General features: G+C 40.3%; 1 protein-coding gene across 1 annotated transcript; it reads left to right on the top strand.

Moving 5' to 3' along the window:
• Window positions 1-12,425: 12,425 nt before the first annotated feature.
• Window positions 12,426-14,074, top strand: Pate14 (prostate and testis expressed 14). The gene is made up of 3 exons (NM_001257094.2): window positions 12,426-12,523; window positions 13,364-13,477; window positions 13,944-14,074. The coding sequence occupies exons 1-3, from the start codon at window positions 12,463-12,465 to the stop codon at window positions 14,072-14,074; spliced, it is 306 nt and encodes a 101-aa protein (NP_001244023.1). The 5' UTR covers window positions 12,426-12,462.
• Window positions 14,075-15,405: the final 1,331 nt, after the last annotated feature.

The following is a 15,405-nucleotide window of genomic DNA, read 5'->3' as shown; positions in this document are numbered from 1 at the left end:
CACCGGGAGACAGCCCCAGCTGTTTTTCCTCAGAGGCAAATGAGCCCCTCCCACATAGCTTATCTGCCATCCAGGAAGCAGATTTACTTAAGGCATTGTTTCTGTTTCTAGCAGCAAGGCTCTCTGCTTTATCAATAAATTCAGATTTCCAAGTCAAATATTGTCCTCTAGTGAGGACAGATTGTACCACCTTGGTCCATTCACTAGGGGTCAAATACCCAGACCCCGCAAGTCCTTCTAGGATAGCCAAGGTAAAAGGGGCATTCATACCATAATTTTTAACAGCTGAATGTAATTCCTTTATGTGTTTGAGTTTAAGTTTCTTGTATACGGGACACGAGGTCCCACCCTCATCCTGATCAGGGCTTTCCTCTTCTGAATCTGAGGGTCCCTCCTCATAGTCATTTTCTTCTTCACTTTCTTGTTCCTCATTACGGTCACGATTAGTACTGTCTGGCTCTCGCTCATCTCTGGCCAACCTATTTAGTGTTCTAGTACTGTTTAACTCAGACTCATCCCTGGCCTGTCTGGCACGTGCCTAGTCATAAGTTAGTTTTGGTTGGGGTTTTCTACTGGCCTTAGCTGGCCCTTTTTTGGGCATACTGTCCCTTAGTCATGGTCTCTTGTAAATTCTGGATTTCTAATGTAAGATCCCCCAATTCCTGCTGTAGGTGTATGATCTGTTTAAGCCCAGTAATTTGTGCTTGAAGTGCAGTCTTAGTCTGAGTCAGTTCCTCCACTACTGCGACCGGTAGAGGTGCAGGTGGGGCTGACGATATAGGGGGTAGATAAGGTGGGAGGCAGACAGGCCCAGACCTCCGAGTGAAGAAGATCCGAGTGTCCTGTGGCTCGGGACCATATCTCTCTTTCTCATACCTGGCAGCTTCCTCCTCTAATTCAGCCTCAGAGACGGGATCTAGACCTGACTCAGAGCATTTGTTTTTCCCAGAAAATTCTTTAAGAGAAGGATAAATGGTTTTTTAATTTTTGGATATCTTGGAATCTTCCAGAGAGCATAAGGCTTTGGATGAGGGATTTCCCTCATCCCCAGGCATATCAATAACAATGGAAGGGCAAGGAGAATGTGGTTCCCAGTCTTCTTTTTCATTGTTAGGTGAAGCCGGCCGCGAGGCTTGTAAAAAGTCCTCTGCAACAGCTAGGAGGCGGGCACTCTCGCCTCCTTCCTTGGCATCTATTATAATGTCTCTAATGATACCCCAGTAACTGAAAAAAGCCACGGACACTGGGTCGCCAGCTTTCAAAAGCCTATTAATCTCCTGACCAACCTTATTCCAAGTATGGGGGTGAATATCAGGGCCACTTAAAATTAACCAAGGACATTTTTCATCTACGAAACAAAAAATTTTGATTAAATCCTTTTTCTTAACTCTTATTCCTCTCTCCCTGAGTAAACGCTTGATTTCTCTTATGAAACAAGCCTCCTTAGACAATACCTTCCCCATGGCGATGGGACAACACTTATTCGACCGGTCTTACCTCCCTCTCCAGCGATGCACGAGCGATGCAGCCTGAAGAGTCCTCAATCTCTCCGCGGATCTCCTGTTTCCGTTGTCCAGTAGTTGGCCATACTTCGGGGTCCCTGTTCGGGCGCCACTTGTCCCCGCCAGCGGGGACCCAGTTATTCAGGGTCCCGAGGGGCGCTACCCTTGGGCCTAAAAGGGGGGCGAGAGAAGAAGGAGACCAAGCAAGATTCTGTTGTCAAGGTCTCGTTTATTGGGGTGAATGTTACAGCTTTTAAGGCTTTCATGTAGGGGGAGTGACCTTTGTGAAATATGAAGGAGGGGGAGATGAGGGTATAGGCAGTGACAACTGGAGGCAAAGAAGTCAGGCGATGAGGTCAGGTGCTGGAGACACTGGGTGTAGACTGAGGAGATAACTGGTATCTGCTAAGGGAGCTGAGGCATCCCTTGAATGTTATCTTCCTGTGCCGTAAATTTATGGGAGAGGCTTTGTCCAACAATCTTAAGGCTTATGGCAGTCATCTTAGGGGTGAGTCTCTGTGGCCAAACAGCCCAGAGTCACTTTGAACCATGCAGTCAAAAAGCGGCTAGGCCCAAATCCAATATGGCTCCGTGCAAATGAGAAGATCAAACCTAATGATAATAGGTATAGAAGAGAGTGAAGACTCCCAGCTCAAAGGACCAGTAAATATCTTCAACAAAATCATAGAAGAAAACTTCCCTAACCTAAAAAAAAGAGATACCCATAGGCATACAAGAAGCCTACAGAACTCCAAATAGATTGGACCAGAAAAGAAACACCTCACGTCACATAATAGCCAAAACACCAAACGCACAAAATAAAGAAAGAATATTAAAAGCAGTAAGGGACAAAGGTCAAGTAACATATAAAGGCAGACCTATCAGAATCACACCAGACATTTCGCCAGAAACTATGAAAGCCAGAAGATCCTGGACAGATGTCATACAGACCCTAAGAGAACACTAATGCCAGCCAAGGTTACTGTATCCTGCAAAACTCTCAATTAACATAGATGGAGAAACCAAGATATTCCATGACAAAACCAAATTTACACAATATCTTTCTACAAATCCAACACTAAAAGGATAATAAATGGTAAAGCCCAACATAAGGAGGCAAGCTATACCCTAGAAGAAGCAAGAAACTAATCGTCTTGGCAACAAAACAAAGAGAAGAAAAGAACAAAAACATAACCTCAGATCCAACTGTGAATATAACAGGAAGCAATAATCGCTATTCCTTAATATCTCTCAACATCAATGGCCTCAACTCCCCAATAAAAAGACATAGATTAACAAACTGGATACACAACGAGGACCCTGCAATCTGCTGCCTACAGGAAATACACCTCAGAGACAAAGACAGACACTACCTCAGAGTGAAAGGCTGGAAAACAACTTTCCAAGCAAAAGGTCAGAAGAAGCAAGCTGGAGTAGCCATTCTAATACCAAATAAAATCAATTTTCAACTAGAATTCATCAAAAAAGATAAGGAAGGACACTTCATATTCATCAAAGGAAAGATCCACCAAGATGAACTCTCAATCCTCAATATCTCTGCCCCAAATACAAGGGCACCTACATACGTAAAAGAAACCTTACTAAAGCTCAAAACACACATTGCACCTCACACAATAATAGTAGGAGACTTCAACACCCCACTCTCATCAATGGACAGATCATGGAAACAGAAATTAAACAGAGACGTAGACAGACTAAGAGAAGTCATGAGCCAAATGGACTTAACAGATATTTATAGAACATTCTACCCTAAAGCAAAAGGATATACCTTCTTCTGAGCTCCTCATGGTACTGTCTCCAAAATTGACCATACAATTGGTCAAAAAAACGGGCCTCAACAGGTACAGAAAGATAGAAATAATCCCATGCGTGCTATTGGTCCACCACGGCCTAAAACTGGTCTTCAATAACAATGAGGGAAGAATGCCCACATATACGTGGAAATTGAACAATGCTCTACTCAATGATAACCTGATCAAGGAAGAAAGAAAGAAAGAAATTAAAGACTTTTTAGAATTTAATGAAAATGAAGGTGCAACATACCCAAACTTATGGGACACAATGACAGCTGTGCTAAGAGGAAAACTCATAGCGATGAGTGCCTGCAGAAAGAAACAGGAAAGAGCATATGTCAGCAGCTTGACAGCACACCTAAAAGCTCTAGAACAAAAAGAAGCAAATACACCCAGGAGGAGTAGAAGGCAGGAAATAATCAAACTCAGAGCTGAAATCAACCAAGTAGAAACAAAAAGGACCATAGAAAGAATCAACAGAACCAAAAGTTGGTTCTTTGAGAAAATCAACACGATAGATAAACCCTTAGCCAGACCAACAAGAGGACACAGAGAGTGTATCCAAATTAACAAAATTAGAAATGAAAAGGGAGACATAACTACAGATTTAGAGGAAATTCAAAAAATCATCAGATCTTACTATAAAAGCCTATACTCAACAAAACTTGAAAATCTGCAGGAAATGGACAATTTCCTAGACAAATACCAGGTACCGAAGTTAAATCAGAAACAGATGAACCAGTTAATGAACCCCATAACTCCCAAGGAAATAGAAGCAGTCATTAAAGGTCTCCCAACCAAAAAGAGCCCAGGTCCAGACAGGTTTAGTGCAGAATTCTATCAAACCTTCATAGAAGACCTCGTACCAATATTACCCAAACTATTCCACAAAATTGAAACAGATGGAGCTCTACCGAATTCCTTCTATGCAGCCACAATTACTCTTATACCTAAACCACACAAAGACACAACAAAGAAAGAGAACTTCAGACCAATTTCCCTTATGAATATCGACGCAAAAATACTCAATAAAATTCTGGCAAACCGAATGCAAGAGCACATCAAAAGAATCATCCACCATGATCAGGTAGGCTTCATCCCAGGCATGCAGGGATGGTTTAATATACGGAAAACCATCAACGTGATCCATTATATAAACAAACTGAAAGAACAAAACCACATGATCATTTCATTAGATGCTGAGAAAGCATTTGACAAAATTCAACACCCCTTCATGACAAAAGTCCTGGAAAGAATAGGAATTCAAGGCCCATACCTGAACATAGTAAAAGCCATATACAGCAAACCAGTTGCTAACATTAAACTAAATGGAGAGAAACTTGAAGCAATTCCACTAAAATCAGGGACTAGACAAGGCTGCCCACTCTCTCCCTACTTATTTAATATAGTTCTTGAAGTTCTAGCCAGAGCAATCAGACAACCAAAGGAGGTCAAGGGGATACAGATCAGAAAAGAAGAAGTCAAAATATCACTATTTGCAGATGATATGCTAGTATATTTAAGTGATCCCAAAAGTTCCACCAGATAAGTACTAAAGCTGATAAACAACTACAGCAAAGTGGCTGGGTATAAAATTAACTCAAATAAATCAGTAGCCTTCCTCTACACAAAAGAGAAACAAGCCGAGAAGAAATTAGGGAAACGACACCCTTCATAATAGACCCAAATAATATAAAGTACCTCGGTGTGACTTTAACCAAGAAAGTAAACGATTTGTACAATAAGAACTTCAAGACTCTGAAGAAAGAAATTGAAGAAGACCTCAGAAGATGGAAAGATCTCCCATGCTCATGGATTGGAAGGATTAATATAGTTAAAATGGCCATTTTACCAAAAGCGATCTACAGATTCAATGCAATCCCCATCAAAATACCAATCCAATTCTTCAAAGAGTTAGACAGAACAATTTGCAAATTCATCTGGAATAACAAAAAAACCAGGATAGCTAAAACTATCCTCAACAATAAAAGGACTTCAGGGGAATTCACTATCCCTGAACTCAATCAGTATTACAGAGCAACAGTGATAAAAACTGCATGGTATTGGTACAGAGACAGACAGATAAAACAATGGAACAGAATTGAAGACCCAGAAATGAACCCACACACCTATGGTCACTTGATTTTTGACAAAGGAGCCAAAACCATCCAATGGAAAAAAGATAGCATTTTCAGCAAATGGTGCTGGTTCAACTGGAGGTCAACATGTAGAAGAATGCAGGTCGATCCATGCTTATCACCCTGTACAAAGCTTAAGTGCAAGTGGATCAAGGACCTCCACATCAAACCAGATACACTCCAACTAATAGAAGAAAACTAGGGAAGCATCTGGAACACATGGGCACTGGAAAAAATTTCCTGAACAAAACACCAATGGCTTATGCTCTAAGATCAAGAATCGACAAATGAGATCTCATAAAACTGCAAAGCTTCTGTAAGGCAAAGGACACTGTGGTTAGGACAAAACGGCAACCAACAGATTGGGAAAAGATCTTTACCAATCCTACAACAGATAGAGTCCTTATATCCAAAATATACAAAGAACTCAAGAAGTTAGATGGCAGGGAGACAAATAACCCTATTAAAAAATGGGGTCAGAGCTAAACAAAGAATTCACAGCTGAGGAATGCCGAATGGCTGAGAAACACCTAAAGAAATGTTCAACATCTTTAGTCATAAGGGAAATGCAAATCAAATCAACCCTGAGATTTCACCTCACACCAGTAAGAATGGCTAAGATCAAAAACTCAGGTGACAGTAGATGCTGTCGAAGATGCGGAGAAAGAGGAACACTCGTCCATTGTTGGTGGGATTGCAGCCTGGTACAACCATTCTGGAAATAATTCTGGAGGTTCGTCAGAAAATTGGACATTGAACTGCCTGAGGACCCAGCTATACCTCTCTTGGGCATATACCCACAAGATGCCCCAACATATAAAAAAGACATGTGCTCCACTATGTTCATCGCAGCCTTATTTATAATAGCCAGAAGCTGGAAAGAACCCAGATGCCCTTCAACAGAGGAATGGATACAGAAAATGTGGTACATCTACACAGTGGAATATTAATCAGCTATCAAAAACAATGACTTTATGAAATTCGTAGGCAAATGGTCGGAACTGGAAAATATCATCCTGAGTGAGGTAACCCAATCACAGAAAAACATACATGGTATGCACTCACTGATAAGTGGCTATTAGCCCAAATGCTCGAATTACCCTAGATGCCTAGAACAAATCAAACTCAAGACGGATGATCAAAGTGTGAATGGTTCACTCCTTCTTTAAAAGGGGAACAAGAATACCCTTGGCAGGGAATAGAGAGGCAATGATTAAAACAGAGCCAGAAGGAACACCCATTCAGAGCCTGCCCCACATGTGGTCCATGCATATACAGTCATCCAATTAGACAAGATGGATGAAGCAAAGAAGTGCAGGCAGACAGGAGCCGGATGTAGATCGCTCCCGAGAGACACAGCCAGAATACAGCAAACACAGAGGCGTATGCCAGCAGCAAACCACTGAATTGAGAATAGGACCCCTGTTGAAGTAATCAGAGAAAGAACTGGAAGAGCTTGAAGGGTCTCGAGACCCCATATGTACAACAATGCCAAGCAACCAGAGCTTCCAGGGACTAAGCCACTACCTAAAGACTATACATGGACTGATCCTGGACTCTGACCTCATAGGTAGCATTGAATATCCTAGTAAGAGCACCAGTGGAAGGGGAAGCCCTGGGTCCTGCTAAGACTGAACCCCCAGTGAATGAGATTGTTGGGGGGAGGGCGGCAATGGGGGGAGGTTGGGGAGTGGAACACCCATAAAGAAGGGGAGGTGGGAGGGGGATGTTTCCCCAGAAACTGGGAAAGGGAATAACACTCGAAATGTATACAAGAAATACTCAAGTTAATAAAAAAAAAAGAAAAAGAAAAAAAGAAATACTCAAGTTAATAAAGATGGAAAAAAATTTTAAAAAAGAAAGGAAGGAAGGAAGTAAGGAAAGAAGGGAAAGAGGAAAGGAGGAAAGGAGAAAGAGATGGAGAAAGGGAGAGAAAGAAAAGGGAAAGTGATGGGAAAAATAAAAGGTCTTTTGTTTTATTTAAAAAAAACAATGACTTCATAAATTTCACAGGCAAATGGGTGGAACTAGTAAATATCATTCTGAGTGATATAACCCAATCACAGAAAAAACACACATATTATGCATTCACTGATAAGTGGATGTTAGCCCAAAAATTCAAATTACCTAAGATACAGTCCACAAAGCACATGAAGCTCAAGAAGGATGAACAAAGTTCAGATGCTTCACTCCTTCTTAAAAGGTGGAACAGCAGTATTCAAAGGAGGGTGTATGGAGGAATAGTTTGGAGTAGAGACTCAAGGACTGGCCATTCAGAGCCTACCAGGTATATATACATACATATGTATATATATATATATATATATGTGTGTGTGTGTGTGTGTGTGTGTGTGTGTGTGTGTGTGTGTGTATCCACCAAAACTAGATAAGATTGATGAAACTAAAAGGTGCATGCTGATAGGAACTGAATATAGATGTCTCCTGAGAGACACAGCCAGAGCATATCAAATACACAGGCAAATGCTAGCAGCAAACCATTGAACTGAGAACGGGACCCCCAATGGAAGAAGTAGAGAAAGGATTGAAAGAGCTGAAGGGACTTGTAACCCCATATGAACAACAATGTCAACCAACCAGAGCTCCAAGGGTCTAAGCCACTAACCATACATGGACTGACCCATGGCTCCAGCTGCATATGTTGAAGAGGATGGCATTTTGGGGCACTAAAGGAAGGGGAAGCCCGTTGGTCCTGCCAAGGGTGGATCCCCAGTGTAGGGGAATGTTGGGGGAGTGGTAAGGGGTGATGGATGGGGAGGGGAACACCCTTATAGAAGAAGAGAAAGGAGGGTAGATGGGGCTTATGGACAGGAAACTGCAAAAGAGACTAACATTTGAAATATAAATAAAAAATATTTCCAATAAAATTTAAAAAAAATCAGATGTGGTAAAGGGAGACACTTTGACTATCTGGGCTATGGGCAAGAAGAAAGAGATTGACCAGATCAAAAAAAAAATAGGTAATGTGTATGCAGATCTCTCTACACAGAGACAGCTCTGGGGCTGGCTGAGGCTTAAATGTTTAAAAATAGCCAATAAGTCTTGTTGGGTACAAAAATTCTCATAACATAACACACCACCATTTAAGATGGCATGAATGAACATTTATGTTGTAGTTTGATTATATGATCAACCTTAACTCTAAAGAAATGGGACCTCATAAAATTGCAAAGATTCTGTAAAAGGACACTGTCAGTAGGAGAAAACAACAACCAAACGATTGGGAAAAGATCTTTAACAATCCTACATCTAATGGAGTGCTAATATCCAATATATACAATGATCTCAAGAAATTAGACTCCAAAAAGCCCAAAAACAGTATTATAAAATGGGGTACAGAGCTAAACAAAGAATTCTCAGCTGAGAATGGCTGAGATGTACCTAATGAAATGCTCAACATCCTTAGTCATCAGGAAAATGCAAATCAAAACCCTGAGATTCCACCTCACATCAGTCAGAATCACTAAAATCTAAAACTCAGAAGAAAACAGATGTCAGTGAGGATATAAGGAAAGAGGAACATTTCCCTATTTTTTGGAGGGATTGCAAGCTGGTACAACCACTCTGGAAATCATTCCGGTTGTTCCTCAGAATATTGGATATAGTACAACCTCAGGGATCAGCTCAACTTCTCCTGGGCATATACCCAAATGATGTTCCAATATATAACAAGAACACATGACACACTATGCTCAGAGAAGTCATATTTATAATAACCAGAAGCTGGAAAGAACCCAAATGCACTTCCACTGAGGAGTGGATATAGAAAATGTGGTACATCTAAATAAGGGAAATCTACTCACCTATTACAAAAGCAATGACTTCATGAAATTCATAGGCAAATGGATAGAACTAGAAAATATCATGCTGTGTGAGTAACCCAATAACAAAAATCACACATCATATGCACTCACTGATAAGTGGATATTAGCCAAACAGTTCAAATAACCCAAGATACAATCTACAGACCATATGAAGCTGAAGAAGAAGGACAAAGTGTGGATGCTTCTGTTTTTCTTAAAAAGGGGAACAAAAATTTTCATAGGAGATATGGAGACAAAGGTTGGAGCAGAGATTGAAGAAATAGTCAGACCCTACCCTACCTGGGGATCCAGTGCTTATATATACAACAATATTGTTGAAACCCAGACAATATTGCTGGTGTCAAGAAGTGCATGCTGACAGGAGTCTGATATAGCTGTGTCCTGAGAGGCTCAGCCACTGTGTGACAAGTACAGAGGTGAATGTTATCATGAAACCATTTAACTGAGAATGGGGTCCCCATTGGAGGAGTTAGAGAAATGTTTGAAGGAGCTTGCAGCCCCATGAGAAGAACAATATCATACAACCAGAGCTGCCAGGGGCATGACCACTACCCAAAGCGTACAAATGGACAGACTCATGAATCCACCTGCATATGTAACAAAGGGTGGCCTTGTTGGATACCAATGGGAGTGGAAGCCTTAGTTCTGCCAAGGCTGGATTCCCCCAGTGTTTTTGAATATCAGAGAGGGGAGGCAGGAAGCAGGGGAGGTTGGGGAGAGGGAACCCCCTTAAAAAATAAGGGGAGGGGGATGGGATAAGGGGCTTATGAACAGGAAACCAGGTAAGGGAATAATATTTAAAATGTAAATAAAAATATCCAATAAAAAATATAACACTGACTCTAAATTAGGTTTTTCACAAAAGGATTCTCTCAGGAAAGACTGGGTCAAAGTTCCACTTAGTCCCTTAATCTAAAGACTTTTTGGTCTTCATCCAATATCTCCTTTAGACACAATCTGTCTCTGTCTCTGTCTCTGTCTCTGTTTCTGTCTCTGTCTCTGATTCTGTCTCTGTGCCTGTCTACCCCTCTCTCTTCTCTCTCTCTCTCTCTCTCTCTCTCTCTCTCTCTCTCTCTCTCTCTCTCTCTCTCTCTCACCCCTTTCATTTGCCAAATTGTAGAATTTTTAGTGTGTGTGTGTTTGTGTGTGTTTGTATGTGTGTTTGTGTGTGTTTGTGTGTCTGTGTGTGTCTGTGTATGTGGGGGGAGTTGCACATGCATGCTTGTGTTTATGTGTGCTTAATTCATATAGACAGACTAACAATTAGAAATTGTACTTGCATAATGTTTTCCAGAGGGCAGGAAGCTGAGCCAGAGCTAAAATCTATTTTCGAGGAAAACATCCAAACTGTTTTCTCCTCCCATTCAAGAGGAATAGAGATAAGCAATCACATAGTTTTGATATTCCTGTTACAGTCTTAGTTTATAGAGAAGCATGTGAAGGGTAGCATGAATCATAACCTGACATTTCCTTTTTGCACATTTCAAAATAGAAGGCTAGTATTCTCACAATACAAGTCAGCTCCTTAAGGGAGTGTGTGGATAAACTGTATTTAAAGTGAAATAGTTGAGAGTATTGTTTCCTAAAAGAGGGTAGAAAGTATATACCTTTAAGATTGTTCAGATTATAGTTTATTACAATATTAAGTGTTTAGAAAATTTTCATATAAAAGAAAGATTTCAGGTGGATTTACAAATGTAAAAATGAGAGAAAAATGTGAGAAACTCAACATTATATATCATTTGGATGGTAAAAATGAAGTTAATTTATCATCTTTCATATCTTTTCAACTTTTTTCAGTTGCTGTGACAAACACCATCACCAAATACAACTTGAAAGAGATTAAGGCTTATTTTCACTTACATTCCCAGGCCATGGTCATCCTTGAAGTAATTAAGACCAAGGGCTCAAGATCTGAAACAGACATCATGGAGGAACACGTCTTCCTGTTTGACTCACTCATTTCTCTCAGAGAGATTTTTCCTGCCTAAAGTTGATACTGTACATGTTAGACTGTGTCCTCCTACATCAACTGGCCAAAAAAAGTCACAGTCACAACCTTGGACCAATATGATTCAGGCAATTTTCAATTGAGATTCCCTTTTCTAGGGTGTGTCAAGTTGGCAATAAAATCTAACTAGGGCATCTGATATGTGCTAAGGAAATCTATTCTCTCTTAAGAGCTTATCCAAACTGCCTGAATCTGATTGACTCATTGACAGAACAGGAAAACTAGACCCTCAATGGAGGGCTATTTTTTTTCTCACACTTTCCCCAAATATCTAATTTTCCTTTCCTTGTGTCTTCTATTAGGAGAATAACTCTGGAAGGCAAACATAAATTTGTTATTTGTTTTACAACTGTTTTATTTAACTATGATAATTATATGTAGGCATATATCCCATTTCCATGAACACAGAATTTTAACAGTTTGATGTATCAGGTTGAAACAAATAGTTTCCTTCTGCATAGGAATTCAGAGTAGAGTGCACAGCACTCTTCCAATGTATTGGCCATCAAATCATTAAGATTGAATTTCACAGCCATGAGTACCTATTTGAAAGTTGTTGTGGCAAGTGCAGCAAAAGCTAAAAAAATGAGTACCTGGATGCAGTGATCAAACCCAGAGAGATATACTGATTATCAGTTGTTTGGTTTTGGGGTGTTGTTGTGGTTTTTGTTGTTATTAAAAGGAGAACAACATATTTTAGTTTGGTATTCTAAAAGGGGAGAGCAGAGTTGCTTTTATACTAGGAGTACCAGACCTTATCTAGAGTTTCAAAAGTCACCAGTATTCAAGATATACCTTAACATACTTCCCCATCACCAAAAAAAGTATCTGAAAGCAATTTTCCTTCTGGCCAGTAGGTTGCATTGCAGGATCCTGAAAAGACCTGGAAGCACCAAGGAGAAGATTAACTCTGACTCAGTATTCCTTGAATTTAAGTTTTCCCTAATGGGAAGCTTTACAGATGATCATTTTTAGCATGATTAAGTTAGTGAAAATCTGTGCTCCCCTCTGGCTACTTGCTCAGTCCATTTCCTGGTATCCCACATGCTGTTCATGCTATCCTAGGCTACAATATAAACCTACCTTCCTGAATGGGTCCTGAGCATGCTGTCCTCTCCCCTGCTGATTTCTCTTCTGAAGATCAATCTCACTGCAATGGAAAAGCACATCTTGCTGCTCCTGCTGGGCCTGTCATTGCTAGTGAGCTCCCTACAAGGTAAGATCCTAGCAGATGGTAGTGCTTCACACAGGTGGGCAGACACACTGATACTGCAGATTAGGGGACATTGGGGATGTGAGGAGTAGGAAATAGGATAACATTAGAACTGACCCTGTTTCATTCTGATATCCATATCCACTTCTTCCCATTACTCCTGATGTGCATACTCAAAGATACTTTCCTGTCCTTCTCTTTGTACTTTCTCCTGCTCCATGTTACCCTCATTCTCTTCTCCTCCTCTTCACCTCCCTTCATGTCTGATCTCTGGAATGCTTAAGAATCTTCAGCTCCTCAAATTCACATGCAAATTGGCTTAAATTTGGATTGGAAATGGGGAAGGAAAGTCATTACTGGGGGTGAAAACAATGAAAAAAAATTGATTTGTACAATCAATGTGATAGAATACTCCCTTTAGAAATGGATTCCCATGAGGATTTCCTGTAGTACAGATGCTTCCTTCTGCTGCTTGTGCCAATGAATACAATCCTGTCTGGTAATGTCAGATTCTTGTCCCTTTCTGCTATCTCTCTCTTTTAATTATGCCTCAGAATCATAATGATGTATAATACATTAGGTATACACATCAGAACTTTTATTTACATTCTAATAATTTGGTGTATTCTCATTGTATGAAGTTGCGGGACCTTCCATCTCTTTTCCAACGTTTTCTTTTTAAAGTCCTGTAGTCATGAACCTTCATGAATGTGTTAACTCAGCATACAGCCAGCTCTTTTACTGGCTATTGTTTATTTATTTACCAGAGCCACAAGCTCAGCACCCATTGGTGCTTGAGTTTGGATCCTGAATAAGACCCTTACACTGGATTTGTCTTTTCAGCTTTGACATGTATCACGTGTGAAAGGTTCAATTCTCGGGGGATTTGTGAGAGAGGAGAAGGTTGCTGTCAGGCTCAACCTGGTGAGAAGTGTGCCTCATTTATAACCTATAAAGGTATGTAAGGTCTGGAAGCTCTGAAAGTAATCTTGCTTTCCCTACAGTGATGAACCCATCTCCAGGATGCTGATGGCAAATGCAGAAATTGAAGGAAGATGTCTATGCCTGTAAGAGTAGGAGAGAAAGGCCCTTGTGCTTCTGGTAATGGCTACCACTGACTGGTAGTCTGAACAACAAAAAAATTATGAAAAAAACTGTTTTGAAAGATGTCTGAGTGATCCTCAGGGAAATTCAGGGTGAATATAGTCTAGTATCATAGGAATGGGATTCTAAAATTCCATTCAGCACTTTTGGAAATGAAGTCCTACCTGTGGGTTAGGTTAACAGTTGAAGGATAGTGTCCCAGTGAGCCCACTTCAGTTATGATTATATTTCTGGTTTACTTTCCATCTGACTCTTTACTAACTCACCAACTCTTTTCACAGACATTTACATTTTGCCTCTTGACTTTCTTCTTCTACAGATGGAAAAGTTCAGTATGGAAGCCAGAAATGTGCTGATGTTTGCTTCAGTGGGACTGTTGAGAATGGAGGCCTGACAGTAAGAATGAACTGTTGCTCACACAGGTCTTTCTGCAATAAAGCACATACCTGATACTTAATTGTACTGTTGGATTTTTAGGTGAGTACCTACTCCTTCCCTGTGTTCTTGTAATCTCATAACCCTGGACAGTCAGTTGCCAGCACGTGTATCCACTTAGCATGAGCTGCTGATGTTTTAACAGTTCAACAGGCTAGAGAGATGTTCCCTGCTTCCCACTAGCCCTGGCACTCCCTCATTGTTACATCATGGTTTCCTTCATTTTTCCCCTATGTCCCTCCAACACAATAGCTATATGGCACAAGTTGCTTCTTCTACTCTTTCTACACTGATTCAACAAACACATTCTGTCTGTTGAACACAGAACTGGGCACTGAGCACTGATTTTTGAAAAGTATTGAATATGACAGTCCAGTCCTGACACCTGCCCTCTATGAAGATTTTGTTTCTGTCAGGGAGGCCAGATAACTATAACTTCCCTGTCTTCAATCTAATCCATACACATAGGAGTATATATTAGGATGTGTTTCACTTCTGTGACCTTAACAAAATGATGTTTGGGAGAAAGGATTTATTAAGATCATGATTTGAGATAGTTTCTACCTTATAATGTTAGGCTGTATTGGAACAGAGATATTCAACTGTTGGCCTTCAGGAAGCAGGGTACAATAGGTAGGAACTAGGAGAAGATTTAACCACTATGGGTTTACCATGTATCTTATTTCTACCAAGCAAGATATAGATCTATTAATAATCTATTCAAATTTCAAACGCATTATTATATTACATTAACAGGTTAGGTCAGAGATATCTACTGCATCTCTGGAAATAGTCTCATAGGCACAGACAGATTTGAATGTGATGGGTCAGACATTCTCAGTTCCGTGTAGTGACTAGAATCAGATATCACAGGCTGAGAGTACTCCAATTACAGTGTTCATTTCCACAGTGTGGTCACATGCACATGTGCTTCTTGATCCTTTAGGAAATTTCTACTTTTTAACTTTATTCCTAGTAATTGCATAGATTTTGAAGTTGGTTCTACTTCAAATTTTTTACTTTTATATTTGTGCCAGTATGTTTAAATTTTTGCACAACCTAAAAGTGCAGAAAATACTGTAGACAAATGAAATTCCCATGCCACTCTGCAATGACATAGCTTTGTAGGATGTCATACAGGTGAAGGCAGGTACAAGATATAATGAGGCCTGTCATTGGACTGAAAGGAAAGATGGATGGGAGAAAAGTTTTAGAGAATGGAGAGACTGGAGGAGAAGAAGCATCAGAGAGAACATGGAGGCTGATGTTAAGATTCCTCTCTGCACATTTACAGGGTGTTATAAATATTCTTCAGGGATAGATTTGTACAGGACTTTGTATGTCTA

This window comes from Rattus norvegicus, chromosome 8 (genome assembly GCF_036323735.1).
Source record: "Rattus norvegicus strain BN/NHsdMcwi chromosome 8, GRCr8, whole genome shotgun sequence".
Taxonomy (NCBI): domain Eukaryota; kingdom Metazoa; phylum Chordata; class Mammalia; order Rodentia; family Muridae; genus Rattus; species Rattus norvegicus.
Note: the sequence above shows the minus strand (reverse complement) of the source record. Positions and strands in the feature narration are given on the sequence as shown.

What these genes read in the sequence shown, in the direction of transcription:
- Pate14 (NM_001257094.2), top strand. Translation starts at nt 12,463, where the DNA reads ATGGAAAAGCACATCTTGCTGCTCCTGCTGGGCCTGTCATTGCTAGTG. An exon ending in GCTAGTGAGCTCCCTACAAG is followed by an intron (nt 12,524 to 13,363) that starts GTAAGATCCTAG and finishes TTGTCTTTTCAG; the next exon opens with CTTTGACATGTATCACGTGT. An exon ending in CTCATTTATAACCTATAAAG is followed by an intron (nt 13,478 to 13,943) that starts GTATGTAAGGTC and finishes CTTCTTCTACAG; the next exon opens with ATGGAAAAGTTCAGTATGGA.